Source organism: Prorops nasuta, unplaced genomic scaffold, assembly GCF_024137725.1.
Source record: "Prorops nasuta isolate Cenicafe-Biocafe unplaced genomic scaffold, Cenicafe_Pnas_1.2 PNAS00020, whole genome shotgun sequence".
Taxonomy (NCBI): Eukaryota; Metazoa; Arthropoda; class Insecta; order Hymenoptera; family Bethylidae; genus Prorops; species Prorops nasuta.
Window position 1 is genome coordinate 1,545,674 of NW_027116817.1, and position 12,717 is coordinate 1,558,390.

At 32.4% G+C, this 12,717-nt stretch overlaps 1 protein-coding gene across 2 annotated transcripts in view; it reads left to right on the forward strand.

Annotated features, from left to right (window-relative positions):
- The window catches only part of Chd64 (calponin 3), a 115,479-nt gene extending 103,358 nt beyond the window's left edge, over positions 1–12,121 (forward strand). For both annotated transcript variants that reach the window (XM_066739265.1, XM_066739266.1), the window contains 2 exons: positions 7,939–8,143; positions 8,227–12,121. In XM_066739265.1, coding sequence (XP_066595362.1) covers positions 7,939–8,143; positions 8,227–8,397 — 376 coding nt within the window. In that variant the 3' untranslated portion in view covers positions 8,398–12,121. The remainder of the gene's footprint in view (positions 1–7,938; positions 8,144–8,226) is intronic.
- Positions 12,122–12,717: the final 596 nt, after the last annotated feature.

Consider the following 12,717-nt stretch of genomic DNA (forward strand, 5'->3'; position numbering starts at 1 on the left):
AGTGTTGACAGCACTGCCGTCAAGCAACCTTGGCGGTTTGGTAATGACTTTGGGTCATGATATTTCGAATGACACTACACACACAAACAACCCTGCTTAAGGCTGGGGTGTGCACTTTACTTTACATTTACATAAAGATCAAATGTTTCTCTCAAAGTCACAATATTATTTGATTAGGGTTAAGTTAATTATATCAAGTGCCTTAAAAATATTTCAATCACCTACGACTGAGTTCAACTTGAATCACTTTCGTTTGTTCACGTAAAGTAACATTTAACAGGGCAACTAGTAAAAAAAATAAAATAAATTTTGTTAAGAGGTTAGACCACTGTAGACGGCAGAAATAAAGCGTTGTTTTGCGATTTTTTTTTAATGGAAACTACAATAAGATTATAATAAAATTAGAGAATGTTATGAATCACGCTTTGAAATGTTCAAAAACAGAATTTTGTGTAAAAAGAATAAAAAATAATGATGTAGCAATCATTTTACCAGAACATATTTCACCTAACGCGCTCTGCAGCACGCAGTAGAATTTTTGAGTACATTTTAATCTACAACAAGAAAATTCTCTCCACCTACATGAGTAATGAGTATTTACAAAAAAATACGTACAGAATTTTGAAAATATTACTTTTTATGTAACTAGTGATAACTTGAAATAAAAAGACCAATTGTTGTCCAAAAAACAGGCACTAGATTGTTAATAAACAATTATAAAACCAACTTATCGAAAATCCCCCACATATTTTTCTTCGGAATGTTATTTTATAGATTTGGTAAAAACTTGGAGTGAATCGAATGAAATTTGTTCGAATTATACTGCGTACCGTTTGAAAAGTCATGTTTAAGAAAAGACTGCTTTAAAGTTTTAAATTATGCTATAAAAGGGAAATAATGAAAAATCAGTGACCAAATTAAACATTTCCTACCATTAACCCGCAATGCCTGGACCATAAAGCTGTCCTTCCCGGTTTACAAACTTCTCATTTCTCTCCTGATTGAATTTATGGTGGCGCGTGCCTCTTTTACTGCATTCGTCAACGAACGCTTGGCTTGTTGAATCCTAAAATCGATTTTAAAGCAAAAATTGTAAGATTTGACGCCAATATCCATCTCTATAATATTTATTATTCGTATAATGTTAGCCAAGCTATTATTAATATTACAAATAACAACGTGATTCGTTACTTGTAACATTTTCTTGTCACTTGAGTAGGCCTTAGGAGTTAAGTTTCAAACAATTGCGTTGAAATTTTCGTTAGAGTTTTCCGTGTGGCCTCCTAAGCAACAAATTAACAACTCATTTCGACCCAGCTCCTTAGAAATCGGTTTGATAGCTTCAAAAACTTCCTCCAATAGTGGCAGCTTATCGTGAAATATGTCCAATAAATCCGCCACTCGCGTTATTTTCCAGTCACACTAAGACTTTGAATACTTCCGGTGCTATGGCTTTCGTCGATTAACATTTTATGAAATAAGATCTTCCAAAGATCGTTCATTTTTTCCGAGGAGTTTAGTTTCCACCGTATTGCCAAGCTATAATAAATTGTTAATTCGGCAATTAATTTTATAGATTATATTCCTTTTCCTCCCGGCCCTTTCACAGTTCTTTTTTAGGGTCTATGAGTCGAGTGCTTATTCTGTTTTGCACATGATCAACGTACTCTTTCTTTTGCATCTCAAAACTTTCGTATGGATTGCTCTCTATTATGCTCTTAAAGGTTCTGCTGTTACCATCACCGAAGTAGTTTGTGTACTTTATTCCGTGCAAAGTTCACGAGCGTTGAATCAATTCAATGTCAACTACCATCTTGTCAAATAAACCTTTATGGCCTCATTGACATTAATTCACATTTTTTCAGCCATTCTGCATACTCAGCTGTTCCTGCTTTAGCCTACCAACCCTCGCAAGATATTCAGTATTTAAATCTCACTTCAACGTCGACGACTTTTCCTTTGTCTAGAAGTTCTCTATTATTTGACCTAGCTAAGCAAGAGATTCAACATTCACTTCCGAATATTCCCAATAGATGGCTTATTACCTCATTTCCCTTCTACCTGTCTCCTAATAGCGATTTATATGTAACCTGTCATGTGACGGGATAGAAGAGAGGGGGGAGGGAAGGCAGTAACAGGTCGCAGAAAGGAACGACTGAGATTTCATTTGAAGATTTTTAACTAACGCGTGTGAACTTGCAGTGGTAATTCTTTGTGTTAAGCGTAACTTATATATATTGTGAATGGTATGAACCACCGAGTTCGTAGGCAACCATTAGAATTTAAGTATTCACTGTAGACGAAAAGGATCAAATGGACGGTTGTAAAGAGTTTTCTACACAGTATGTGGGTTTTCTCCTTAGTAATAACAAATTGGTGAAAGGGGCTTTATTTACTAAATTCATAGAGCTTTTTTTCCAGAAATTCATGTTCAATAAACTGATTTCCTTGTGTGTGAATTGAAAACTGTCTTTTAATCCAATACCTAATTCCTTGATACCGGATCGGGTTTCCCGATTTTCGGTTATTCCATATCTCATAAAGTTTTTCTTTTCGCTTGATCTAAACACCTGCGTACCATCTAATTAATGATATGATTTCAAAAAGAGCGACGAAATATGCACGTTTTCTCCAGAAACCATCACCGGAAATAATTATTTCTGTACTTAGCTCATTTTCTTCACTTTTCTGTTCTTATTCTTCCACTCTGTTTTCTTTATCCCACAAAAAACAAGCTTCGCTTGTAAAAAAAGGACGGCAAGTACATAAGTCGTAACTAGCATGATTAAAATATAGTAATATAAAATATTTTAATTAAAAAAAATAGTGAAATCCAAATGTTAGGCAAGTATAAATTTTTACCATGGCGAAAATTGAAATTTGGAAAAAAGTAAATAGTAATAAAAAATTACTTGCCGGGCCTGTAATATCCATGTGTAAGTCACTATCTTTGCTATATAAGCGTTGCTTCTCGTAAGTTAAAAATGTGGCTATTCAATACGATTGCATACAACGGGCCCGGCAAGTAATTTTTGTATTACTATTTACTTTTTTCCAAATTTCAATTTTCGCCATGGTAAAAATTTATACTTGCCTAACATTTGGATTTCACTATTTTTTTTAATTAAAATATTTTATATTACTATATTTTAATCATGCTAGTTACGACTTATGTACTTGCCGTCCTTTTTTTACAAGCGAAGCTTGTTTTTTGTGGGATCTTAGAACGTTTTGAACGAATATAGGAATTAAAATTAAAAATTATTTTAACTAATTCAATCTAACAAAACATTTTCCAATGTTGTCATCGTTCCATAATGTAAAGCTCCAATTCGAGATATTTATTTATTAATATATTAAATAAAATACAATATATTACAATGATGAGCTCTTATCATAATTACACTTTTAGAGGCATTTAACCTAGGATTCAATGACTGTTTGAATTATATTTTCAACATCTTATACCCAAAATCACCTTAAAGCCTTTAGCTTTCAAGAATATGCTTCTAAATTTACCTCTAAATCCACCTTTTTCTTAGGTGTTATTCTCACTATCAACTTTCATTTTGGCTCTTTTTCTGGTAAATCAAAGACATTTATATATTCTTTTCATTAATAAAAAACTGTACAATATATACCAGTTAATGCAATGGAATCCTATATCTTTTAGGTATACTGCTTTCAGTTTCCTGAAGTTACACACTGTATGCTCTATTACATGTGAAATATTGAAATCATGAATTCCTTTCATATTTACACATTTACATGATTTTATTATAATTTTCATCAACTATGTGATTTCTACTCCCAAATTGTATGCCCAAAATCTCTTGCAAGCACTTCACTCTCAAGGATTTTCTTATAAATTAACTAATATTCATCCATCATTTTATTAGCTGTTTCCCTACACATCAACTTTGAATTATGGCATTTTCTTTAGCACACTAGTGCCATTTATATTTTCCTGTTATTAATATAAATTAGGAAATACACCAATTCATACGATGGATGCCTATCTTTATTAAATATACAGCTTTAAGTTTCCTAATTTTATTCACCGTATGCCTCGTCACATGTAAAATATTGCAATCATGAATTCTTGTCATATTTACAGATCTACATGAGTTTGTTATTATTTTCATCAACTATGTGATTTCTAATTCCACAATTGTATACCCAAAATCACCTGCCAAGCACTTCAGTCTCAAGGATTTTCTTAAAAATTAACATATTTATCAATCATTTTATTAACTGTTACTTTCAACATCAACTTTGAATTATGGCACTTTCTCCAGCATACTAGTGCCATTTATATTTTATAATCATTAATATAACCTTGAAATTACATCAATTAATGAAATGGCAGCCTCATCTCTTCTTATATCAGATGTACATCTTTCAGTTTCCTAAATTTATTCATTGTATGCCCCATCACATGTAAATGATTGAAATCATGAATTATTATCATCTTTACACATCTATATGATTTTATTATAATATTCATTAACTATTTGATTTATATTTCTAAAACTTTATGCCTGAAATCACCTACAAGCCCTTCACTTTCAAGAATTTGCTTAGAAATTGATCCCTTTTTTTACCTTTTTCTTAACTATTACTCCCAAAGTCCCAATATCAACTATGAATCAGGGTTCTTTTTCAAGCAAACTATATAGTGCCATTTGTATTTTCTTTTCATTAATATAAACTAGAAAATACATAAATTAATGCAATGGAAGCCTCTCTTTTGTGGATATACTGCTTTCAGTGTCGCAAAATTTTTCACTGTATATTCTATTGCATGGAAAATATTAAAATGATGACTTCTTGTGATGGTCTCATTTCTAGATGATGTTATCATTATATTTATTATTTAATTAACTTATATATTCCAAAGAGTTTATTATGCCAAGAATCACCTGCAAGCTATTCACTATTAAAAATTGGTTTCCAAATTTTGTAATTTCTCCACCTTTACCTTACGTTTAACTCTCAATATTAACTTTTCATTATGGCTCTTTCTATGGTAAACTAGTATCATTTCTGACATCTTCTATTAAATATTACAGCTCAACCCTGCACACAGACACAATAAACACGTTATTGTAATTCAATCTGAAATAAAATCTCACTAAGTACCAAAAAATGTATTATATATTATATTATAAAATTTAATGTTATTTTTATAAAAAATTACATTTGAATAATTATTTTGGAGATAATAGTAATTTGTTTCTATTCTGATTAGGGAAGCGTAGATAAATATTTGGTTATAATACTTTTTTATATTATAATTGAATATTAAATAACGATTAGAAAATATTCATCTACTTTTCATTATTTCGTAGTAATAAGAAAGTTTTATTATCTCCTGGAAAATTGTTTGTATATATAATAAGCAGAAACTCTTTTTGTCTCATGGAAAATTATTCTTATATGTGATATAACCTATCAGCCAGTTGAAATCCATATGAGTTTAAAGAAAAGAAAAAGTTAAACATGAATTTTGTTAATGATTTCCATACCTAGATGTTTAGCATATGTTTATCAAATATCTTAAAAATTTAATTTAATTAATATGCTCCTGATAATCACCGATACACATAAATGTTGAAAGTATACTTCTCCTTGGCTCAGTGTTGAAAATAAGTAATTATTAATCTTATTTCATCCAGTCAGCTCTACTATCCTCAGCAATGAAAATAGAAATGTTCTATCTCAATTTATCTGAAAAAGAAATTTCACAAAGTACCATAAAGTATATTAACATCTAGTATTGTAAAATGTAATGCTATACTTATCTAATATTTGTCGACACCTTATGTCATTATTATTCGAATTCATTTGTCATTTTGAAAATTTAACACATTCACTAACATAGCAATGATTAACCTCACTGTATTAAATATAAATAACCTCACATTACAATTGACAGTTAACAGTAGTCGCCGGATTAATTATATCGATTACATCGATTTTATTTGGTAGTTCACAGCACTGGTTTTGTTGTTGAGTTTAACCGGTTGGCAACGCTGAGAAAAAATGACGTCATTTTCCTCTTAACGGCCAACTTCAGCCCGAGACATACATTCTGGCTGGAGAAGAAAATGACGAAAGAGAAGAATCTAAATTTTCGATATATATATATAGCTAACTGAGTGTGATATCTCTGGATTGCGTGAATCGATTTTGATGTTCATGGGCTCAAATGAAAGCTTGTTCAAAACTATTTTAAGAAAACCTTTACTTGAATCATGACAGTGTATCATTCACGGAGAAAAATCGATTTAAAAATTGAGACGGCAAAACTTGCTGTATAAGATACAGTAGTGCCTCGACGGCGGTATAGATACGTCTATACCTACTTTTATGTACTTGCCGTCGAGACACTACCGTGTCTCTTGATACTAGCGTCCCATACGAATGCCTTAGCAATCGAAATTGTGTTCACTAATTTGTTGTAAAACGATTGAATGATAGTGCGCAGCAATTCCATAAATGCATAAAACTTGATTATATTATAAAAAGTTCCACTCCTAATAATCGCATTGTTAACACAATTAAACAGTTAATTTTATATCCATTTCGTAAGAATGTACTAGTTAGAATTTCAACTCTTGAGCAATTCGGGCAACCCAACTATATTGAAGCCTATACCTGGAGGATTTGTTTCAAGAAATTATGTCTCTGGATCGTACGTTTTACATTTTACAAATTGTTTAATTGCAAACACAACAACACAAAAATATATTATTCAATATTTAAATTCAGATTTAACATGGAAATTATCATCTGCAATTTTTAATTTCTTGGCAGAAGCATAGACTCCTGCCATATCGTTCTCAGTCTCATATCTATAGGGAGAACGTTTCGAAGATATAGTACTCTAACGCCGCGCTGGATATAACATTTCAATATCTTTTTCATTCTTGTATACTATTTTGTCGCTCATATTAAGCTCAAGAATCAACGCTATAAACAAAAATCCTGATTTTGAGAAAAATATATAACGCTCCTTTCGATATTTACTTACGCTAGACTAAAGTACTTTCATATTTCAAAATTCTTCAATACACACAAGCAACTCCTAATGACGGCTGCTAATGTATTGGAGAAGATAGAAATGAAAATAAAAAGTCATTAGGTTATGTCACCCCAGCAAGTATTATGCCTGCCGTAATTGGTCGCTTCGGAGCAGTCCGACGTGCTTAGGGAATAGCTTAAAATTCCAGAAAAAGATTCTATAGGGATGAACTTTTTTCCACTTATTCTAGAACGCTCAAAGCATATTTATGCAAATTAAAGAAATTGATGTTTTGAAAATTCTACATTGATATAATTCCTTGAGGAGGTATTATTCATAATAGATTCACAATTCAGAGTTTGATGAAAACTATTTGACAAATTTTTATTATCCCAAGATGTACTTAGTTCAAATTTCCTGAAGATTAATGGCATATATGAAAAGTTATGAGCATATTGAAACGCGTTTATTTAACACAACGCCTTATGGAAAATTATGTTCTATCAATAAAATAAAAAAATATATATTTAAGTTTTGAACGAAACTTTACAGACTTAAAATAATGGTTTATGAAACATTAGATTGCTGAAAAGGCACGATTAGTTGTCTGTGAGCGTTAATAACAAACGAATTGCTGGTTGTTACAAGCTATCGGAAATAGTGCAAAAGAATATTGGAGGATTAGTGGGTTACACATGTTATTTTCTTTTGTTGTCAATTGTTTTTGTAAATATTTAATTATTAATTATTTAAATTATATAAAAATTCTGTTTTTATTGGAATTCAAAGATTGTCTGACCAATACAGTTTGAATCTATGCGATAGAACCTCCTTAAGAAAAATACCCTCATAAAAATTCCATAGATATGGCTTAAATATAATTAATAACATAGATTAAAATATATTTTTAGGCTGGTCAATGAAATAAAAGAAGGCCTTGTGAAAAAAATAAACCAAACATCTCTAGCATTTAAATGCATGGAAAATATTAATGCATTCCTCGAAGCTGCCAGAACACTCGGTGTCCCGGCTCAAGAAACATTCCAAACGGTGGATTTGTGGGAAAGACAAAATCTTAACTCTGTAGTTATTTGTCTGCAATCTCTTGGCAGAAAGGTAACAACGATTATATTAAATATCATAATGTAATGTTTTTATTTTTGCAAATGAATTAAATCATTATTTTATGCTTTATCTAGGCAGGTAATTATGGTAAACCCAGTATTGGACCAAAAGAAGCTGATAAGAATATAAGAAACTTTACAGAAGAGCAGTTAAGGGCAGGACAAGGTGTCATAAGCTTACAATATGGTAGCAATAAAGGTGCTAATCAAAGCGGTATTAATTTTGGAAATACTCGGCATATGTAAACAATTGACTCTTCAAATATTATATAATACTATATCTTACATCCATGATTATTAAAACTGTACATTTATCCTCAAAAATAAATAAATTAAACAATGCATATAATAGTTATAGGACCCGGAATCAATTGTAACACGTATGCCAAATGTAATGTTCAAATTTATAGCTCCACCTATTGATGAAACTTAAAATCATTTAGCATTTTTGTTAATAATACGAGATTCTCTATTTTCAATAATTTAAAACTCTACCAATGTTAACCCTTCAAGCCCAAATGTACTCACTTTGTATACCATATGTAGCGTTTTATGAAAATAAGAAATCGTAGTGGAAAAAATATCTTCCATATCATTTTCTATGTATTTTGAACTGCTCTTTCCAATCAGGTATCGCAAATGCCACATGTAAGAAAAATACGAGTCTCTTTACATCGAAAAACGTGAAAAATCACTTCTTTTTTGTATTAGATCCTTTTTTCCACGCGGAAATATTTTAAGGGGGAATCCGTACACCGACATTAGAGAGAAAAATTTACGTCAAATGTAGCGTCGTCATTTCTTAAAATATTTTCACCTACAAGGAATTTTTGAAAACACCAAAAGAAAATCTAGTGACCTATGCCTACCAATTTGTAAAAAAAATGAAAGATCAAAAAAAGTGTCATTCCACAAATCCGTGAACGTATAGGTCAACAGATATTCTTGTGGAAATTCCAAAGAGTAATTTTAGGTGAAAATCTGTTAAGAAATGACGGCGCTACATTTAACGCAATTTTTGCTCTGTAAAGTCGATATACGGATTCCGCTCAAGATTGGTATTGAAAAGAAAATAAGAATCGTGACAAAGATATTCATGCTTTCAGATTAAATTTTTCACTAGTCTAAAAATTTAAGATGGTACATAAAGTATGGCCTCGTAAAAGTCAAATATTTCCACAACGATTACCTTATTAAATTTATTCCAAAACACATTATGCATATTATGAAACACGTAAATATTGCAAAAATATATGATGAATAAATTACGTCATTTATACAGGGTGTATGAGCAATGATGCTTTTAATTTTAACCCCATATTCTTCATGATAAACTAAGTCGAAGAGTCCTATACTATAACATCCGTAGACGTATCATTGTTGAGATAAATCAATTTTAAACCGATAAAGCAAGACTTCGATTCAACAAAAAAATTACTTTACTCTCACTTTGGTTGACACTTCCCTTTCGATAAACAAAAGGAGCTCCTACGTCACCGTTTTGTATTGCCACACCCACACATGTGAAACTATGCCAATTATAAACATTACCTCCTGACATCCTACATTCCTAATTCAGGCACTTCATGAAATTTATTTTTTGCCTATTTTTAAAAGGATCCTCGATGGCACCCATTTAGTTGAAAATTCTGGGTAACGATACGGTGTTATTTGTCGAATAATTTTGAAGCCGTTTCATCTTTTCGGTGATGCGCCGTATGAAATTATTCATCTAATAATTCTATCAATAATTAAGTATTATATTTCAAAAGCGATTATAAGAATTTTTATTTTTTTTTGTTTTTGAAAATCTTACTGTTTTATCAGATAGAGCAGCTTGTTGTGCATCATTGAAAGAGTAAAATGACTTGAAAATAGATTTTCAAATAAGGCCATAGTCTTCTCTGGAAATTTCAATCTAAGTGGAGAGGTTGGAGAGCTTGAGAGATCCCTTTAAGACTAAATAAGCCTTTTTTCATTTTATGAAAGGACAATCCACTAAATTAAGAATAATTTTTTCTTTATGTCGTTGATTGTCTATAATTTTTGACTCTTTGAATAGTGTCTGCCTAATTGGAGTTACCCGTAAACTAGCCAATTTCTAGAACAAATTCTAGTTTATAATGACTATAAGTTGATATGGTGACCAAAATGAAGTATTTTACAATTCACCAAGCAAATCGTAATAAACTGAAGAGAAAAGCATAAGTATTTACTAACTTATTTGAAATATTCTCGTACCTAAGAGCGTGTAAAGTCTTTTAATAATAATCTACAGCATTAACAAAAAATTATTCTTAATTCTGTATCTTGTCCTTTCATAAAATGAAAAAAGTCTTATTTATTATTGAAGGGATCCTTTACGCTCTCCACTTATTAGGCCGAAATGTGGCTTTGCTTGAAAACCAATTTTTGAGTCATTTTGTTCTTCCAATGATGTAGCTAACTGCTCTATCTGATAAAACAGTAAGATTTTCAAAAACCAAAAAAAAACACAATATCTTATAATCGTTTTTTTAATATAATACTTATTTTTGATTACCTTATTAGATAGAATATTTCATACGACGCATCACCGAAAACATGAAACGGCTTCAAAATTAATCTGCAAATAATGAAGTATCGTTACCCAGAATTTTCAATTAAGTGGGGTGCTTTCGAGGATTCTTTTAAAATAGGCTAAAAATAAATTTCATCAAGCGCCTGAATTAGGAATGTAGGATGTCAGGAGATAATGTTTAAATTGGTGTAGTTTCACATGTGTGGGTGTGGCAATATGGAACGTTGAAGTACGAGCTCCTTTTGTTCATCGAAAAAGAAGTGTCAACGAAAGTGAGAGTAAAGTAATTTTCCCGTTCAATCGAAGCCCCGATTTATAGGTTTAAAATTTATTAATTTCAGAAATTATGCTTTTACAGATGTCATAGTATAGAACTTTTCTACTTAGTTTATCCTCAAGATTATGTGGTTCAAATTAAAAACATTATTTGCTGATACACTCTATTTTTATATTGTAACGTGGCTCGCCACGTTACTAAGCATAATGCTTCTCCCGAGCCCCCCCCCCCCGCTTTGTTTTGATGCCACCTTACTTCCCCCTGTTCAGGAATAAACACCCAAAAGTTCAGAATAATATAAGTTAGTTATAACGCACAAAAAAGTAGCGTTATCTGACTCGGCGTAACAGAGGTCCCGCGAGGTTACGCACAGCGCCGACGACAATATGTACGATTTTTCTTTTAGGAATAGAATATGAGCGAATAATCTTCCGTCTGTAGGTAATGTAGTCCTCTAATAAGAACATTGTAATTGCTGCACACGGGAGAGGAGCGAATGGTTTTAGGAAATAGTATGGATGCGTGCATAATGAAAATTAACAAAGTTTCTACTCCTCCCAGTTCCGTTTTCCGTACCCCTTCCCGCGTACGAATCCCTCTCAGCACCATCTCTACTTCACCGCTGCTAACAATTCAGACGTGTGGGCACATTCAAAGCCAACGCCACTCGGCGAAGTAGGGCCAAAACCCACCTCAGCACATGGTTGCCAACTCAGTTTAGCGTTGGAATAAGAAGTGAACCGGAATAAAGATCGATTCCGTTTATTGATTGGCGTAATGACATCCTGGCGAAGGCCAATGATGAAATACGATGATTGATTGACATATTATGGAAATTAGAGGATACGGAAGTGGGAAAAAAGGACGGAAAAGGAGAAAAAGAAGAACACAGGACTATTCCCCTTGATACGCCGTACCCAGTACTGCGATGAACGGATTATCCTGCGCGCTGTGCCTTCCGCTTTGCTATGTGGAATTGTAAGGAGTGTTATACACCAGCCGAACACATTTATCTGTTCAATTTAACGCCGCCGTGATACAGGAGTTTCACCGAGTGTCGAGAGATCCGGAACTGTACCTGTTTTCAGCGCTGTTAGATCGTGCCGGATTTCTCTCCCCACCACGCGACCGTAGTCTCACTAACACACGGTCAGCCGGTAGTATCGGTGAGACATCCCTACTCATGCGCAACTCCCTAGTCACGCACACCATTGCAGCGATACGTGCGTGTCTCGGCTGCCTTCGCTGGGTCTCGGTCGGATTCGGCACTACTGCAGAGCGAGAGAGAGCAGTATAGTTTTCTCGGCCCTCTCATTCTCTCCCAATCTTGACTGTCTCTTAGCAAAGGAAGCGTGGCAAAATCCTTTTCAGCCATCACGGCAAGTGTAGTCCAGTCAAATCAATAAAAATAATTACCAAAAAATCGTAAATTTTGTTTTTTTTTAAGTGGTAAATACTAAGGAGCGAAAATTTGCAAAATTCAAACTCCTAAGGGGTTTACTAATTTGGGGGGGGGGGGGGGGTGAAATAGAGGTAACCAAAAATAATTCGACTCCTGTACTTCGTAGAATAACAATTTTTTTTTATTTAACTTAGAAAAATATTCTCTACAACTATTATTGGACAATATTTTTTGTAGCGAAATTGGTAAAAAAGTTATTCAGGAAAAAGGAATACAAATTTTGCAATTTTAACTTATTTAATTTAATATTTTGAATCCGGTTATTTT